This window comes from Pinus tabuliformis, chromosome 6 (genome assembly GCF_031772625.1).
Source record: "Pinus tabuliformis cultivar Carrire ecotype Pingquan chromosome 6, CPIR1, whole genome shotgun sequence".
Classification (NCBI taxonomy): Eukaryota; Viridiplantae; Streptophyta; class Pinopsida; order Pinales; family Pinaceae; genus Pinus; species Pinus tabuliformis.
This window is the reverse complement of record NC_142292.1, coordinates 1,902,262,853-1,902,282,973: the sequence shown is the minus strand read 5'-3', so window position 1 is coordinate 1,902,282,973 and position 20,121 is coordinate 1,902,262,853. Positions and strand designations below refer to the sequence as shown.

The window sequence follows — 20,121 nt, the reverse complement described above, 5'->3', positions numbered from 1 at the left end:
ATACTTTAACCTCGCAATTCAAGGTGAAAACCTTATTTTTTGACGATAATGACATTGTTTTGGGCTCACCCTGGATGGAAACTCTAGGGTCCTTTATTCTAAATACCAAAAAAAAAAGGTGACATTTTCCCACAAAAAGAAAAAAATAATGCTACAAGGTGTTACTTTGAAGCCAGATTCGGTGATGCCAGGAAGACATACAAGAAATCTCAAAAGTAATTCTTCAAGAAAGTAAAAAAGCAATACAAAATATGCAAAAGGAAGTTGACAAAATCATCGCTGACAAGAATGAGGATGTTTCTCAACTTAGAGACCATAGTGAAAAATTACTAACGCAAATTAAGAAGCTTAAGAAGGACAAGAAGTTGTTGGAAAACAAGGGGCAACAACTTGTTGAAAAGGAAGCATCGAAATCTTCAAATGTAGAAATTCAAGTTGAAGAAAAAACAAACATCGATCCAATGAAATGACAACTCAAGAAGAAGTCAAGTCAATTGAAGAAAAGGCACACCTAGATGTTGCAGTTCAGATGATAAACATCTCAAGTAAAGGTTCTGTAACCAACTCAACAATATCGTCACCTGAAGTAAATCAAAAAATTTCCACACACTTAATAAGGGAAAGTCAAACCAAAAAGGTTCCCTATCGAGATCTGAATCATGAGAGTAGACAACTCAACCATGCTATGTATCAGGACCATTCAGAACAGAAACAACAAACTGATGTTCCAAAGAATATTGATGTAACCTCAATCCAGCCCTATGATGACGATTAGTTACAAAATTCCAGTGATCAGAATATTCCACAAAAGATTAATCTGAGATGGTCTGATCCCTTCTCAATGCAATAGTTTTGTTTGTCACTTAGAAGATCATATCAACTGGTATCAACAAAGACGACACTACCAAAACGAGAAGATATTTGAAACCGAAAAAGAGATCAAGCCTTTTGCATCAACAAGCTTTGAGGACAAAGCTTTTTTGAGGAGGAAGGCAATGTTACACATAAAATATATATAAATAATATAAATATAAGTAATGAGAATAATTGTAATAATGATTAGTTAATTAGTAATTAGGTTGAAGAGGCATGTCTAAATGGGACATGACTCTCTATGAAGAGGCACCTGCCTAATATATAAGCAGGCCCCTCACTCTCATTGTAACATCATTCTTATTCATACAATTAATATATATTCTTGTATCTCAATGGAGATCTTTATATTCCAAGTCTTATGGAGTATTTAAACTGAAGAACGAACTTTGTTTGCTTCAATGGACATGTCGGTGGGACATGGTTCATCCTTTCCCCACGAGAAGGATCCTTCCTACAATTGTTGGTTGGCATACATGTACGACATGGTTCATCCTTTCCCTACTATCGGTGGTTTGCATGCGCGTAGGATGTGGTTTATCCGTTCCCTACAATGGTTATGACATGTGACTATAGGATGTGGTTTATCTTTTCCCTACGTGTGGTTGTGAGCAGGATGTGACTTATTCTTTCCCTGTTGTTGCTCTAGCATCGTTCTACCCATGTAGTCCAGGACACAAGGGAAGTACCTCTCATATGGCCAATGAGTTGGGAAAAGTGGATAAGGACCATAGCTCTACAGATGGACGCATCGTGTACTATTGTACTCCCTATGTCTAGGATGCATGATGTTCAACGAACTTGATCACTTGGGATCAAGTTTAATTACGGTTCTACACCTGGTTATATGGATCGACTTTTGTCAGTGGAGAGCGGTAAGGTCTTGTGACTCACTCTTGTTCGATTCTTTTTCATTATCTATATCAGTGTTCAGAAGAGTTGAGATGGGATGCAGAGATGGTTTATGATGACAGGATGGCATGATAATGGATGGATTGGTAGGTGGAATTTCCCTAGTTGAGAGGGAGTGTTAAATTTGGCAACGAGGGCTAAATCCCACTTTGGGTAGCTCTTTTGAAGAAGATAATTGTGGCATTGAATTCCTCTTTTCAAGAAGACCAAAATCAACCTAAAGATCACTATATTTGGTTAAGGGAAAATATATTTTTGAAATTAAACCATCACATGTGTAATTTATCAAGATCGTCTTGGGGTTAATTTTACAAGTGAAACCCCTCTCCTTCTCCTATAAAAGGGAGTGTCCTCCAACATCATTTGATCATCTCACATGCATTTTCTTCTCTCTGAAATAGCCGCAGAAGGATGGTGTCTCCAACAAAAGAGGAAGGGCTAGGTTATTGTCATGGCAAGGTTGTTTGATGGGTCGAGTCCCTTGGGCAGAAGGCCGAGCCTCTAAGGGACAGTTTGAGCTTATTTGTGGATTGTTCTAGGTTTATTTATTTCCTATTTCAGGTTCGAATTTGGAGCAGAGGATGTCGCTTTGCATAAGCGTTGATCCAATGGTGTTTTGGGTATTATCCTTGTGGTGAATCTCTCCTAGAAGCAGGCCACACTTGTTTGGGTCACCTTCAGCCAGACCACAGGCCTTGAGTACTCTGTTCTGGAGGCCGAGAAGCTACAATTAGAAGGCCGCAGTCTGTTATGCCTGATCAAGAGGTTGTGTAGTTCATTTTTGTAGCCTGGAAGAAGGTTAAAGGCAAGCAAGTAGTTGGAGGGACTGTTTGAAGGGAATCCACAGTCAATAGAAGGTTTGATGGGTGTGAATCGGGTGTTGTAGCAGACTGTGTTTGTGCCCTAACCAATGACCAGAAATGCAGAGAAGAAGACACCAGTCCTTGGAGCATGCAAAGGGTGCCAGAATTGCAGCTTTGATAGAGCCATCTTCTTGTCTAACGGCAATGATATTAGATCTTCAAATTGGCAAGTCAATTTGACTTTGAATTATTGTACTCTCTCTTTGTGTTCAATATTTGAAAGTAAATAATAAGAAGAATTGATAAAGGGTTTTCCCCATCTCAGGGTTTTTCCCTGGCTTGAGCCATATTCTTGTGTTCTCTTGTGTTGGCTTGTCTTCTACATCTATCGATTATGTTCTTTCTTCAGTTACTATGATAATGATTCATGTGATTGCTAATGGAAATGAAATGGACTAGTAAATGGGCTAATTTTGAAGTAACTGTCCTAAGTGAAGAACATGTTAACCTAAAATTAACATTTCACTAACAAAATATTACTTTGTTGTCATTCTTCATTAAAATAATAATTTCCACTTTTCTCCCACAAAATAATATTTTCTCCTTTTTATTTAATATCAGCAAAATTTGGGAAAACTCCTTAATGAATTTTGCACTAACAAAAATTGGGAACATTACATATGTTCCTTTGTTGGTTTTAGTTTTTAATATTTTAATTTTGCAGCCATCATCTTACGAAGAGCTAGTTGCAGATTTTTATTTCATAAGCAAGACACACTCATTTCAATTATTTGTCTAAGAGGATCACCTTTAGAAGGGCACTCATTCTTTTTTGCAATAAGAAACATTATAAGGCTGATTGCAGCCCTATCTTGCCTTAATCATTCATAAAAAAAATAGCCCATTAAGATTGACACTGAAGTGAAAAACTTTTGATATGCAGAAAATATATATATAAATATTTTATTAAAAAGATGAATTGACAGATGATGATTGTTTACAAATGGGTTTCCTGGCTTATATACCACCATGGGCACCCTTTGGGAAAGGGCATGATCTTATGATCATGCCCTTTCGTCTAATTAAACCTAAAATTAAATAATAACCCTAAAATTAACTAATTTTTTACATAACATTGCCTTCCTCTCGAAAGAATGCTTTGTCCTCAAAGCATAAGTATCGACGGATGTTGTTGAAGAATGATTCATTCTCCCAAAAAGCGTCTTCTTCGGGTAAGTCCTTCCACTTGATCAGATATTCCAAGATGATCAAGGTCCCACACTTTAAAAGGTCTTGGATTAATCTCGCAATTTCCGTTTTTTGGTGATGTGGATATCAGTATGGCTTGATGTTGACGGGGTCTGACCCTGCCTTGACTTCTATTGTATGCTCAATTTCCCTATTAGGCAGCATCTTCATAGGTAGGTCTTGAAATTCTTTTTCATGTTTCCGAATCAGATCTTGTATCTCTGGTGACTCTTCTCAATTTGTCGCTCAAATATTGCAATTAATTGTTCTATATCCCTTGTGATTGATTGTCTTTGTTCCTTACTCCTGGATTCTATATTTTTTCTTTTTCTTCACTTCTTTTATCTTCCTTTTTTTACAACAATTTATTTATTTATTTATTTATAAATAATTTATTTTTTTCTTTTTTTTATATGATATATTCTCTCTCCTTTTTTTTTTACTCTCTTTTTATATAATTTCTCTTTTTATTGTATATATTCTTTTAATCTATAAAATATTTTTCCACTTCTCTCTTATAAAAATCTTATTATATATATATATATATATTTCAAATATTTCTTTTTTCTTTTGTTCACTCTTTTAATAAAATTTTTATATAATAATAATATATTTAATATATATAATTATAAATTATATATATTATATAATTTTAATTTATATATATTATAATATTAATTATATATAATTATATAAAATTTATATATACTTTTTTGAGACCCACTTTTCCTTTTATATGTAACTATATAAGGCTTATATAGTATCCCTTTTTATAATTATAATAATATTTCTTTTTCTCAGAAAATTTGGATGAGAACGATTAAAATTATTTAGATCACACCTTTTCTCTCCAATGTTATCAAAATATCTTTTACTTTTAAAATACCATGGGCTATTACCATGGGTTGTTTTTAAAACCTCCTGTAAAAAGTAATATTTACCTTTCACGTAAGAGCTTTTGTATCCTTGTTTTTTCTTTAACTTTTAAAATACCTTGGGCTATTACCATGGATTGTTTTCAAAACCTCAGTTAAAAAGTTCTCCACGTAAAAGTAAAGGGTATTCCTTTTGTTTTTTGTTTTTCTTTTTTTTCTTTAAACTTTTTAAAATACCATGGGCAATTACCATGGGTAGTTTTTAAAACCACGGGCTTCTCCACCTAAAAAGTTTTAAATATACTTGGTATGAGATTTTGTATCAGTTTTGTTTTTTCTTTTACTTTTTTCTTCTTCTTTTTCTAATTTATTTGCTTAAATTTTTTTTTGGTTAATTTTTTTTTATGGCCAAAGACCTAAAAAATGGGGAATCTCCCAATGTGTGGCAAAACGCTTCAATTATGACAGCAACAAGGTTGATGATAGGTTGATAGCCAAAGGCCTGGTGATCAGCCAAACGTGGATCTGATACCAAATGAAGTGAAAAACTTCTGATATGCAGAAAATATATATATAAATATTTTATTAAAAAGATGAATTGACAGATGATGATTGTTTACAAATGGGTTTCCTGGCTTATATACCGCCATGGGCACCCTTTGGGAAAGGGCATGATCTTATGATCGTGCCCTTTCGTCTAATTAAACCTAAAATTAAATAATAACCCTAAAATTAACTAATTTTTTACATAACAGACACCTTGATTCCATTTTTCCCAATTGGAGTCTCAATCCACCATCCCATTTTTTCTCTAAAGTTTATCATACACTTTCCTAGCGAAACCCTCTTTGTGCCAGGTGAGAACCAGTATAAGGAGAGTAAAAGGAGCTACTGTGATGACAGTGGGTAGCCCTTCTTCATTAACCCTAGCATTGTGCTTCTGTTTTAGGACTTTACCACTTAAATTTCAGTTTTGGAGGTAACATGTCCTAATCACATCACTGTTATTAACCAGGAAAACAGAATTAGAATGTTATTGTTAAACCATTGTTAAAAACAAAACAAAATAGATGGACAAACCCTGTACTGTTTTGTCACTAATTCTAAACTGAAATCTGCTACAGGAAAAATACAGTGAGCTAGTTCATTGCTTGCTGCTGAACTGAATGAATAAACCTATTCCCCTACTTTCTCCTTTATAGACTAGGAATTCCCCTACTTTCTCCTTTATAGGCTAGGAAGAAGAGTACATATGGAAAATCTGGATACATACGCAACAGCACCTCAGCGGGAAATGATTAGAGGCATGCAATCATACATCCCCTTGTTTGCATGCATGCACCTAACTAAACTTAGACCTAAGCTACAACTACAAAACTGCTTAATAACCTCACACTAACACATGCCACTGCATGCACCCTCTTTAACTTAGATACAACATGCAATCTCCTAGAACTGGAATCTAAGGATGAACTTATCCTATCATATCTAAAGCTATCACATGCATGCATGCATGCACTCTCACAGCTGGAATCCTATGAATAAAGATGTGTCCCCCTCCTAGTCTATTATACTTCCGCACCCTTGTCTACATGCCATTGTGCTGCACCAAAATCAATGTTATGCAGATCTGCTGAGTGTGTCATGATCCTGTAGAAGACTGTCTGAGGTACACTTTCTAACAGTTTCTTTTGGATTTGTAGTGTGCAGCAATGATTGGTGCTATATAACAAGGGTAGCATCCATGTTTTCTTTCCAAGAAGATGTTTTTGGTGGATAGTCACCAAGATTTTTATGTTGATGTGATTGTAATTGTTCTGACTGTTTGAATTACTTTTTCAATAGAAAATATATGCCATATACATAGATTCTAAAGTACAGATACATACACGTTACAGACATAGAATAGCAAAATCATGTTGCCAAAATAGAATAGCAAAAGCATGTTTCCAACTTAGGTGATTTTTTTCCAGCATTAGGAACATTTTTCCTTATTCTTTTCATCAGCATTATAGAAGAGGTATTAACTAATATTTTGAGTGCAAACCTTCGATCTGCACTTGTTCATGATATCAATAAATTCATTCCTTCCAATACCAGTAAGTCGCAAAGCATCTGCAGCACTGAAATTAGGTATACGATCATATGGTTGCTCTGCATCATAAGAAAGGTGCATTGAAATGATCAAAAATTGTCTGTCACAGTGCATATGCACGGATTTAGTTCCAATTAAAGACAACAAAGCTATAGATATAAAACATATAGGTACTTGCAGAAGCCTGAAGTCTTAAAGAGCTGTTTACTCTATTATGAGTGAAAGCAGAGAATTTTACTCTCCAAGGAAGCAGAGATTATTAGGATCTTCAAGACTCTACCCGATGTGGAAGATAGCTTGACTATGACTAGACTTTTAATAAACAAAATACAGTAGATACCTTCTAGAATAAATGTCTTTTCACTGTGCTCTTCACAGAGATCTCTCATATGCATTACAAAACAAGGTCACAATCTGTGCAACAGTAGTTGTATAATATATGCATATGGATTAAGGCATTGGAAGTATTATACCATTTATAAGGTAAACCATGAAAAATGCAGAATTCCAACATGTATTGACCCAATCTTGCAAAAACTCTCATAAGAAAAAAACGAAGGTGATTTCTTTAGTAGGAGATAATGGTCTTCAGCATCTTTTCAAATTTAAGAATTTGAGTAAAGGATATAGAAACATACAAAAGAGAAGAAGAATGCATTTAGTATGTTAGTAACTGCCCTGTTATTGAAGGACACTATTGACAATTATAGAAAGGTTTAACAAGGGGTGGGTCATTCAATAACTAGAATAGGTAGTTATGCACGCACTGCTCCCTTTAGAAAGAGTCATTTTAACATCGAAAGAGGCCATCAACTGTTACTCATTTATGTAATCCCCACTCTATGTTTTCTATAGAGGAAAATGTTGAAAATTGGTAGCTTTGGTCGGTATTTTCATTAATAAAATCAAAAGAGAGATATTCAATTTATTTACCCACAAGTGTCCAAGTCAGCCCCTCCAAGATCAAGTCGGCCTGCCCAAGAGACACATCTATTCACATGGACGAACAACTGTATATCGAGCCTATTCAATCTCCTCAAGGCAGATTCGGATCATCTCTTATATCTCTGTTTTGTAAGGATCTGATGCTATATATCTTGCGTACCTGAGGCACTACATATTTGTGGAACAATGCGGGTCTGAGGCTTATTAGCCCTGTGGAACCTTGCAGATCTGAGGCATGACATATCTGTGGAACTATGAGGACCTGTGGCTCATTGTCTATGTAACATATGCGAGGGTTTGTGGCATATATCTCTGTGGATATGCGAAGGTTATTGGAGGGTTGGCTTGGCACTTGTGGGAGGTCATCATTCCAGTCAGTTCTTGTCTATGTGTCTTGTCAAAGACATGATATTTTGATGTACAAATTGGATTGGACATTCTCTCATAAGGAAAGATTCTTCAGTTTTCCCCTTTGGGGTTTTTCCCTGGTCATTGACCAAAATTTTTGTCTCTTGTTTCTCCGTTTTACAGTGATCTCTACTGCGCTATTGTTAATGGTTGAAATGTTATTATGTATAACTGCTTGATGATGTTGAATGCTATATGTAATTAATAATAATGGATCATTTGAAGTAGTTATCGTTAAAAGAAAATTGTTCTAGTCTGTCACTACTAGAAAGATCAACATGGTATCAGAGCCACCTTGAAGAGCAGTTTGGGATGAGGATCCTCCTCAAGGCACTTCGACTCATGATCACAGTTCTGTGGCTCCTGTGCAAAATTTTGTGGCTCCTATACAAAGCTCTGTGAAATACGAATTTTTGCATCTTCTATGGAAGGATTAGTAACACAAATTGAAATCCGAGCCTCTATGGATGGTGATCAAGTTTTAGCTTATTGTATTTATAAAATGGAACCAAGTTACATCTTTGTATTGTTATATCTCTGTGGTTTTGCTCAAGTGCTAGTGTTGATGATCCGAGCTCCTTAATAATGAGCCAAGTCTAAGGCCTGTCTGAGGTTCTGAGCCATGTTCTAACCAATTCCGAGACCTAGACTGTGTGTAGAGCAACTATGATGAAAGAATTTGCAAGTCTCTGTGGCATCTGAGTAGCATCCGAAGTAGTACTTGAGTGGTATGGTATCTAAGTGGCATCCAAGTTTGTCATCTTTGTGGAAGAGTGACAAGATTAAGTTTAGAGACAAGTCTGAGTTTATATGCCTCTGTGAAAGGATCAGTAATCCGAATAGCAGTATAGGCCTAAGTTTTGTGACTACATCCACGTCTGAATTTCATCTCTGAGAAAAGAAGCAACCAGTCCGAATTGCATAATCTCTGTGGCATTTGAGTTTCCTCGGTGATCCGAGCTCTTTGATGATAATCCGAGAGCATAATCTGAGCCTAAGGCATGATCTCGATCAGTAACCAATCCAAGTAGTCCAAAGTATGTCATCACTGTGGAACACAAGTTTGTTATCTCTGTAAGTGACCTATGTCTACTCAATGATCCAAGCCCTATGAAGTAGTAACCAATCCAAGGGAAGTCTGAATTATGTTACAGTACAAGTTTGTCACTACAGTGGAACAGTGACAAGTTTGAGAAAAGGACCAAGTTTTCTACGTAAAGGGCCAAGTTAAGTTTATGGCTATGGAAAGGTACTGAGCTCCCTGTGTGAAAAGGGTTGAGTACTTGTGTTATCTCTTTGATAAATCCCTTGTGGAAGATTAGAAAGACTATAGAGAATTCTTAAAAATCCACGACTGATACCTCTTTCAAGACTTTTGCAGTCTGACCCGCAATTTTGAAGAAGACCATGTTTGTTAAGGACTGAGCTTATCCTTGTAAGACAAATCCGAGTCTGAGCTTATTGTGCCATCTGTGGAACAAGGAAAAGAAGCTACAACTCCAAAGGCATATCTCTGATATATCCAAGAAGAACAAGTCTCAATTGTCATAAGAAGTCTGAGAAAATAGCCCGAGTTCTTTTGTTGGTAGGTCCAATCATGATCTAAGAAGTCTGAATTATCTTTGTTGGGATTCGAGTTACATCTAAGGTGTAGTCTGAGCCTGAGGTGGTATGTGCCTTATATATAAGTACAGCAAAACGAGGTCGACGTTATTTAGGCTATCGTAGAAGTTTGAGGATCCAAGCCTGTCACCTAGAAGGTCTAATATATACATATATATTATCTTGAAAGCCATGTCAGTGAAAAGGATCAGATTGCTTTTCAGGAAGTATTCAAGAAGATTATCAAGGTGATGCATTTGATTCAGTCCAAGGGTTGCTACTTACTCCATGCAGGATGATGATTTACATCTGATCTCAAGAAGAAAACATGATCATTTAAAGGTAAATTCCTTGAAACCCTTGTTGCTAATCAAGGTCTAATGGACTGATGACTCAAATGACTAAATGAAGTACGATTACAAAGATACAATGCAAGGATGTTAGGGTTACACCAATTGTTGAGTTAGGCCAACATAACAAGAGGTCGAAACTCCTCTTCAAAGTTTGAACGCTGATCAAATTATGAGCAAAATACATCTTTTGATATCTTGTTGAAAGGTTGAGACTTAATGGGATTGCAAAATCTAGGGTTTGGAAGACTGTATGTCTTGGTCAGATTCTAGGATTGTTTAGGGTCTGTAAACCCTAGCAAGGGTTTGAATAAGAAATCCCTAGGGTTTGTGGACAAAACCCTAGGATTGATTGCCTCCGCTGAAAGAAGAAACCCTAGCCCTTGCAAGATAGGAATGTCATTATGATGATGATGATGTGGACGAGATTTATTTGCAAATTGGATGCAAGAAGGCTAAGATTAAGAGGGAGCTGACATATTCTCAAAAGATAAGTATTTTGTATCTCTCTTTCTTGTTTATTACTATTGTTGTTGTTTCTATTAGTCTATCTTCTTTGTATATCTTGCTTAGCTGTGATTGTTCTTTCATAACCTCCTATGAGGATTGCAAGTACATGATGAATGTTGCCAAAGTTGTAGCAACAAATGGAAAGAATGGAAGAACAAAGCAAATATAATGACAAGACTCATGTTGAGCAATGGACTCAGAGGGAGCATACTTGAACTATGTTCGAGTTAAATATGGCTAGAAGTACCAAGCAAAGGATTACCTCGGTAAGAGGGAGAAGAATATGAACTCAAGCACCTAGTGTATGGTACTCTTGAGTTAATGGCTATCTCGAACGATGTTGATCTGTTGTTGAAGATGAGCCCTTGATTTGTTTCTGCCTGTTGACCACTCTATCAACTACCCTATAGCAGTATAGATTTTCGCAAGAATATTCCATCATGATCAAACAGTAATATCATCCGGATTCCGTCATCTTCAGCCATCATTGTTTAAAGTTGTAAACCCATTATGCATGTTTGTAATGTAAATGATCCTAGTAAGACCATCGATGTATGTAACAACTCAGGTAATCCTACTTTTTTGGTGACAATTTCTCTCCTAGGAGGTTTTTCGTCGCACCAATTCATGTGTGTTTCTAAACACGGATGATCGGCAGAGTTTTTCCCTACAACCTCACCCCAAAGTTAGGGTGGATTTTGTCGTCAAGATCTTACGTAAGTCCTAGTATTTTAGTCGAGTCTTCTATAAATTGATTTGAGAATAATTGTAGCTAATTGACTAAATTATTTTATTACAAATCACTAATTCTACTAGATCATATTTAAGTCGCAGAATTGGGTAAAATAATGAGGGTCTATAACAAACGGGTTTTCCCCCTTAATGTATTAAATTGTAATATCTTGATATAAAAAATATTTTAGTGCATGGTCCCTCATATTTAGACACCACTACTAAATTATTTAAGGGTCGGAAAAATTATTAATCCCCCCTTGAGTCAACTAATTAAATTTTCTAGCAAACTTAACTTGAAATTCTAAGCCAAACATTTAATTAATTTTAAGTCATGAAAAAATTAATTCTCCAAAAAGTAAAATTCGTGGGTCTCAGAGAAATTAATTTTTGGAGGTCCCGACAGGGAATATTGAAAATTTCAAGAGATTTTGGACCCTTGGGCCTTGGTAGTTAAGTCGAAGTCAATTTTTTTAAGAAATCAACTCAAAATAATTAATTTCGAGTTGATTAAAAATGAATTAAATAAAAAATTCAAATTTTTCAAAAATAAAATAATTTCAACGGAGGAGATTAAAAGATAATTAAATCTTTTTCAACGATCGAGATTACTTTGACGGAAATCAAACCAACTAGCCATTGGAGAATTAATCTATAAATTAGAGGTCAATTGTCATTCAATTGATCCGATCTTTTAGATCGTGTACTAGCTCTTGAAGCTCTTTTGTAATATTTCTGGAATAATAACAACACAAAGTCTTTGGGGTTTTATTGATGGCAGTGTTCATCTTTGGTATTTTATGGTAATATTATTTTTAATGTTCTGTTGAATATTATTTATAAATTATCGATTAATAGTTCTCGTGGAATAATCTATTACACAAGTATCTTGCTTAGTTTATTGGATCTAAGGTAACAATTTTAATTTGATTGAATTAGCAAGTATCTCTAATTCTTGAAGATTATATTGTTGTTTTATATCTCTATCGATCTGATAACTTGATCTAGTGTTTGCAGAAATCATTCGTACTTAAATATTTGGGCATTTGGAGAAGTCCTCGGCTAGACCAGTCGACTCCTAAAGCATAAGATCTGAAGAGTCCGTTTGATTTAAACCCCAAGATTTATCCAACAAAGCTTCTCTTGCAGGGTTTTCTAGGCTAGTGCCTCATTTAAAAATTTATTTATCTCTCAAAAATTGTGCTAAATAGTTAGATCTCGCTAGGAAGAGCCTTAAATCTACAGATTTGAGAGCGAAGTTGAACTCATACTCTTGGGATCTAATAGATCTGTAGATTATTTGTATAGATCTGTAATTTATTTGTGTAGATCTGAAGTTTTGTAACATAATTTTGAATTTTAACACTTGGGTTTTTGGGATTTTCTCTATTTTTGTACATATTGAGTATTGGGTTTTCCTCTTTTCACTTGTGTAGGAATAGATCTGAGAAATCAGCGAAGGAGATCTTCAAATTTGAGCTAGATCTAGACCCTTGAGGGCAAGATCTAGCCTCAAACTTTTGTTTGCGGGGAATAAGATCTTTCATTAAAGGATTCAGATATGAATTATTTGAGGAAAGTTTTGGCTTTTAAAATAGATCTAGGCCCTAGAGGGCAATATTTAGTCTCATTTTTGTTTGCAGAGCCAAATAATTCAAGGATCATCCAATGAAATTTCAGATCTAGGGTTTCAGGAATTTCTGAGATACAAAATTGCAACAACAAAAAAATTGAGTTTGGATGAGGGTTTTGCCATTCAAATCTGAATTGAAGTTGAAGAGAACCATGGGTAGAAATTGGTGATTTTCATTTTTTTGCTCATTGCTGGAAGATTTTGGATAAAAAGCTTCAAGGGCTAGGGTCTTAGGTTTCATTTCTAACCTCTGTTTCTTTCGTTGTATCGTTGTCCAATATGTTAAGCTAATTAATTTAAGCAGTGACATTAAGCACATTGACAAAGATAATAACTGAGTAATAAACTACAATTTGAATGATTGTCTCCTTACTTTCTGGAATCTGAAGTTTAATCATAATAGAAATTTGCATCTAAATTCCATATTTTCTGAGAAACAATTGATTGGAAACTGTTTGACATACTTTTCATTAGTTTGGCATCTAAGGCTTACTATTGTCCCAAAATAATAAGTTGTCATAAACATTATTTCTGAAAAATAGTGTTGTTACTTCATTCTGAAAGTGAATATTTTTTGCAGCAAGATTTGGCATGGTTAGTAGCATCAAGTTTAAACACTTATTTTCTAAATTCTAAATTTGGATTGCACACGTAAAATTGAATATTTTGGGACTGTTTTACACACTTGCACTAATTTGGTTCATTGTTGTCCCTAAAGAACTCATTGTTGTTTTAAATGCAAATCTCTGAAAATTAGGTGCTTTTGGGTGATGTTTTGCATTCTTACTTCAGCAAGTTTTAGTTGTTATTGACATTGGGTTTTAAGTTTAAATGTTTGATATTTTTTGAGTTCTGAATTAGGATTACACACATATAAGCTTGTTTTCCTAAATGCATTTATGAAGTTTAAAGTGTTGAAAATAAATTTGATCTACCGTTGTCCTGAATACTAAATTTCCAAAAATTAGGTGTTGAAACATAATTCTGAAGGTGACTATCATAAGAGTTTAAAGGGCTAATATATCTGTTGTCATAAATCTTTTTTTTTGCTGCCCTTATTATCTCTGAAAGCTTAACTGATTTTGTTGAAAAATAAGCGCCTTTAATTCATGTGGAAAGTGAATGTTTAGTATCGTTTATTCAGCAATTTTTTTTGTAAGAACATTATTATTGTCTGAGTTAAGGCATCTTAATTGTCTAAAAGGAACATTGATGATCTAATTGTCATTGGATAATAGATTTGAATAACACCGTGGGTAAATACTCTAGTTCTTTCTCTTGCCATTAATATCATTATTAGTTTATGGTTATTGTGGATTTTTAGCATGTGAGTGATCTTTCTTTAAGAGATACATTTTGTGATTATTTACTTGAGCAATTATGTCTTTGGCATCTTTTGTATCCTATTGGCATTTGGAAAATTGGCACTTTGTCTTGTGTAAGATTGTCTCTTCATTTTTGAAGTACTCTTCCCATAAAGGTTAATTAATGCTAAGTACTTAAACCTTAAACGATCTTAACTCAAGACTACTCACTCATCTTTTAATTCCACCTTGCATTCGCATCCTAAGATAGTTCTGCATATTAATAATCGACCTCTAAGCATAAGCTTGGTTGAAAGAAAGATAGGAACACATTTGTGTCTTCTCTTGAGAAGTCTAGTCCTTTTAGTATCTAAAATGATGACCTTGCAATCGTTAGAGCCACAGCCTCTACAGCGTCGGAGACATCACATACGTTAGATTTCAAGAAGAGGGATCGTTAATCACACCCTCGTGTGCTTCACCTAGACTTCTCTCTGTCATTCGCTATAAAGTTTAGGGTCAATACAAACAAAAATCAAAGGACATACTTAGAATAAACATTTAAATAAAATCAACCAAGATTCTTCCATTTCACTTAAGTCATAGGAATTGCATTTTCATATAGGATAGTTGATCATTAAAGCAGCAGTTGTCCATCTTGTACTTCGTCCTAAATTTACTTAGCAAGATAGTTGACTCCACAAGGCACTGGTATCAATCATCTAAATCTAATTGAATCCTTAAAGTCTTGCTAGATCTCAATAAGTACTCGGTCGCTCAACTGTGTCTCCCGGATTGGTTGGTTCCCAACTAGTCCTTCTTCCATCCATTTCCATAGGGTCTACCCCCCTTAATCTGTTGTTGGGAGATAGCGTAAACGGAGAGATTAGGGATCAAGGTGACAGCCCGATCTGAGTCGTTGTCGCGGTGCCTAGACATTATGTGCAACAACACTGCCATATGTTGATGATATGTTTATAACAAGGGTTGAAGACATCTTTGTCCAATATAAGAGGGAGTTGATTGAAGGATCTTGGTCTAATGCATCACTACCTGGGATTGAAAGTGTGGCATAATCGTGTTGATTTTTTTATTTTGAGATCCTTCAGAAATTTGTCATGATTGTCTGCGAGTCATGGACACCTCCATGATAACGAATTTGAAGAAGCGGTGACACTCTGTTTGATCCTATTGATTGGCCAATTGAAGTATCCTCTGCATGGATTTGAAAATTCTAATTGGACTAGATGTTTTGAAGAGCACTTTTGGATGTTGTCTTAGCTTGGATATCGTGGATGAGTATTGTGCAGACCTTTGTTGCATTTAGCACAGCTTAAGCTGAATATATAGCTGATTGTTCAGCCTGTTGCAAAGCAGTTTGCCTATGAAAGTTGTCTGTTGGTTTGTTTGATCAAGTGTTGGAATCGACTATGATATATCCAAAGTTGTGTGAATCTTTCTGAGAATCTGGTTTTTCATGACAAGTCGAAGCACATTGAGATCAAGTGTCACTATATTCGGGATGTTGTCTAGAGAGGAGTTGTGAGGTTAGAATATATCCCTATTGATGTTGTTGATGATTTGACAAAGCCTAGTGTGGCTAACAATCCCTCTCATGGAGTGAGACGAGCTTTGATTGTATAGCATCATGAATCTTCCTTGCGCTTTGTAGAGAAACCATGGTTTATGGTTGGGAAGGTTGTTTTGGTTACTCCCTTGGGTCATTGAGTTTGACCAAGAAACCTTATGGTTAGGGAGGTTGGTTCTAAGGCTTGGAGTAATCCCTTAGGTCATTGTTGTTTCACTAAGAGACCAGTAGGCTTAGTCAAAGACACTATTTTTTAGTACTCTCCTTTGGGTCATTGGATTTGACTGATAAACCATATGGTCGGGGAGATTGACCCTTCTCACATCGAGATCAAGATTTCTACATTGGGTCGTAGACTGAGAGACTATATAGTTAGGGAGTTTGATATTGAGCTAAGGATTCCTCCCCTAGGTCATTGAGTTTGACCAAGAGACCCTTCTTTATGGTCAAGGAGATGGACCCTGTGTACTCTCTTAGGCCATTGTGTTTGACCAAGAGACCATTGATATAGTCAGAGAGTTTGATCCTAATTACTCCCTTGAGTCATTATGTTTGACTGAGCGACCAGTAGGTTGGTTGGGAAGATTGTTTTTGAGTACTCTCTTGGGTCATTGTGCTTGAAGAAGAAACCATTTCATATGGTTAGAGAGTTTTGCTTCATTGATTGATACTATGGTCAGTAGGGTGTTGACCTTGATGCCATTGGGTTTTGGCTTATGGGATGAGTTTGATGCTATGTATCTTTCCTTATGATGAGAATTGTACATCTGATCTCCCCCTTCGGTTATTATTGAGAGACTGATGGATTGGTAGGGGAGATTGATCTTGAGAGAGAGAATGAAAAGTACCTCCCTAGCTAAGAGGGAGTGTTGAAAATTGGTAGCTTTAGTTGGTATTTTCATTAAAAAATCAAAAGAGAAAAATTGAATTTATTTGCCCTACAAGTATCCAAGTTGGCCAAACCAAGAGACATCTATTCACATGGACAAACAACAATATATTAGAGCCTATTTGCTCTCCTTCAAGGCAAATCATCTCTTATATCTTTGTTTTGTGCAGATCTGAGACTATATATCTTGCAAACCTAAGGCACTACATATCTATGGAACAGTGCGGATCTGAGGCTCATTAGCCCTATGGAACCTTGTGGATCTGAGGCATGACATATCTATGGAACTATGTGGACCTGTGGCTCATTGTCTTTGTAACATGTAATATCCCTAAGGAAAATTTACAATAATAAACAAAGCATGCATAGACATAAACACAGAAAAAGATTGCTCAAACATAAGAACACCAAATAGAGCCAAAAACTGCGTTGCTGAGCCATTTTATTGATAAAGCATTAAGTTACAATGGGTACTTGGAAAGTATGCACTTGGGCTTGCCCAAGGCTAGCTAGCTAAGCCCAAGTGATGAATGTGAAATGCCCAGAAAATGAGTTGTTGGCTGTGTAGAATAGTTGTTAGGGCCTCCTCCGATGCTCAGAAAATTCTGGGAAATTAACCCCGAGCTCTCCACCAAATACCCAGAATAACCCACGAAGGAATTTGTCGATGGTTGACTTTGGAATTTCGGCCCAATTTCCCTCAATGGCACTGTTGCTGGGTAATTCGACCCACCTGTCAATCCTGCTGCTAAAAGCCCCCAAAATGGCTGCAATCACCAACAAAACACTTCCCCGGACTCCTCAAGTTTCAGCCCCAAACTCCCTTCTCTCCTCAACCCCCAAGTGTGCCTCCTCCAAGGACTGTGTAATGCCTACACTGCTACTGGAACCTCCCTCAAACTCGCACTCTTTGCTCCTGGATCGAACTAGAATGGATGAGACACCCTCCTTGGGCTGGCACTCAAAGTCCATTGAAGCAAGGGTTGAGATTTCTGCTCAGAAATACTCATGTCAAACAACACTTACAAACTTGGCTTCAACTCAAGCATGCTAATCTAAGACAATTCTCAAATATTCATGAATGACCAAAATGAGTGCATCTTCCTCTATTTGCAAAAGAGCCTCCAAAATGCCCATGTGGGCCCAACTCGACTTCCCCCACCAAACTCGCTCCAATGAGTGTGTGTCTCCCTTGTGGGCTACATTTCTATATGGGTGGCCCCCACGTACCACTAGTGGCTCGATTTTCCTCCTCCATCCTCAAATGTTTGGGCTTCATTTTAATCCAAAATTCATGTGGAGCCTCTGAGCCCACATCTCCTAGGTGCAAGTGCGAATTTATCCAAAATTGAGCAATATTGATATTTCCCCTTAACAATGTTGCTAAGTGGGAATATCACAATCCTCCCCACCAAAACGTTGCTTGTCCTCAAGCAACTGTAATTAAAGATGTTTAAGTATTTTCTCCCCCTCCCAAGTGGCATTCTCATCCGGTAGGTTCTTCCATCTTATCAAAAGCTCCTTCATGGCCTGTTCCACAAGTGCCTCTCACGAGTGTCCAAAATAGTCTCTGGCTCCAGAACTAAGTGCCCCTCATCATCCATAAGTGGTAGCTCTGTAGTCGATGTCCCTTGCTAGCCCAGTGTCTTTTTCAGGCAAGACACATGAAAAGTGTTATGTACTCGGCTCCCCGGGGGTAGCTCCAACTCATATGCTACCTCCCCAACTCTCCTAGTGACTCAATACGACACATAGAAGCGAGGCTTGAGCTTCTCGACCCCCTTCTACTTGAGTGAAGACTGCATATACGGTTGGAGCCTCAAGAAGACTAAGTCCCCAACCTCACTCTACTCGGCCCTTGTCTGCATGGAGCTTCTGTTGGTTCGGCGCAATCTGCAAGTTATCTTTGAGAGCCCTCAAGATATCTTGGCTCTCCTGTATCCAATCCTTGGCCCTAGGGGCCTTGCTGTCTCCAAACATCACGTCAGCAAAAGATAATGCATTGTAACCATATAGGGCTCTAAATGGGGACATACCTATGGACATGTGGTACGTGGTGTTATAGCAGTACTCGCCCAAGTGCAACCACCATATCCATGCACGCTGCTGACCCGTCACATAGTTACGCAGGTAACCCTCCAGCCATTTGTTGACAATCTCTGTCTACCCATCCGTCTAGGGGTGATGGTGCTCAGAGTGAGTTTTGTGCCCACTAGTCGAAACAACTCCTGCCAAAATCCTCCCATGAATCTGTTGTCCTGATCACTGACTATGGTCTTCAAGAGACCATGAAGTCGAAATACCTCTCTGAAAAACAATTCGACCACCTGTGAGGTCAAGGACCGGGCTGAGATGGCGAAAAAGTGTGCAAACTTCATTAATTGGTCCACCACCACGTATATGCAATCCTTGCCCTGCATTGTGGGAAACCCAATGATAAAATCCATCGACACGCTCTCCCACTTCCCCTCGGGAATAGGAAGAGGTTGTAGTAATCCAGCAAGGTGTGTTTGCTCACCCTTGTTCCTCTGGCATGTGTCACACTCCCGAACATGCCTCAGAACATCATCCTTGAGGTCCTTCCATGCAAAGCGCTCCCTGATGATCCTGTAAGTCTTGGTAAACCCCTAATGCACAGGATCTTCTCCCTCCACTGGGAGTCAGGTACCAAATAAATCTGGTTCTGAAAGTAAATCACCTCGTTCATCACCCGGTACTGATCATCCACCATTGCACTGTCAAGGACCTCACATGCAAAATGGTCCTTGGAATACTCCACTAGCAACTATGCCTGCCAATCCGGTGCAATGCTCATCAATGAAAGGGTAGCTGACCTCCTAGACAACGCATCAGCTACCATGTTGTGCTTCCCTTTGACATACTCAATGTCAAAGTCGTATGCCTGGAGCTTGCTCACCCACTTTTGTTTCCTCTCCTGCAACTGCTTTTGCTCCAAGAAGAATCTGAGACTGTTGTGGTCTGTTTTGACCCTGAACCTGTTTCCCACCAAATATTGCCTGAACTTGGCTAGCGCATGCATGATGGCTAGCATCTCCTTATCGTAAATGGAGTACAGTCTCTCATGGGGAGTAGCTTCAGCTCTTGAAAGCTATTGGGGGTCCCCCCTGCATCAAAATTGCTCCTACACCCTCCCCTGATGCATCACACTCAAGCCCAAAGGTTTGTGCGCAATCAAGGAGTGCCAACACGGGGCTGTTTGTTAATGACTTGTTGAGGCACTCAAAAGCCTCCTGCCATCTGTACTACAACTCCCCTTCTTCGTCAAATCAGTGAGAAGAATTGATAACTGCGAGAAGCCCTTACAAACTTTCGATAGTAGGAGCAAATGCCCAC

The 20,121-nt window shown here is 37.3% G+C and overlaps 1 protein-coding gene across 1 annotated transcript in view; it reads right to left on the bottom strand.

Annotated features, from left to right (window-relative positions):
• Positions 1-20,121, bottom strand: part of LOC149266793 (FAM91 carboxy-terminus protein) — a 177,223-nt gene that overhangs the window by 137,859 nt on the left and 19,243 nt on the right. Inside the window, exon 4 of the mRNA XM_089409113.1 lies at positions 6,759-6,865. Within this exon, the coding sequence (XP_089265239.1) occupies positions 6,759-6,865 (107 nt within the window). The remainder of the gene's footprint in view (positions 1-6,758; positions 6,866-20,121) is intronic.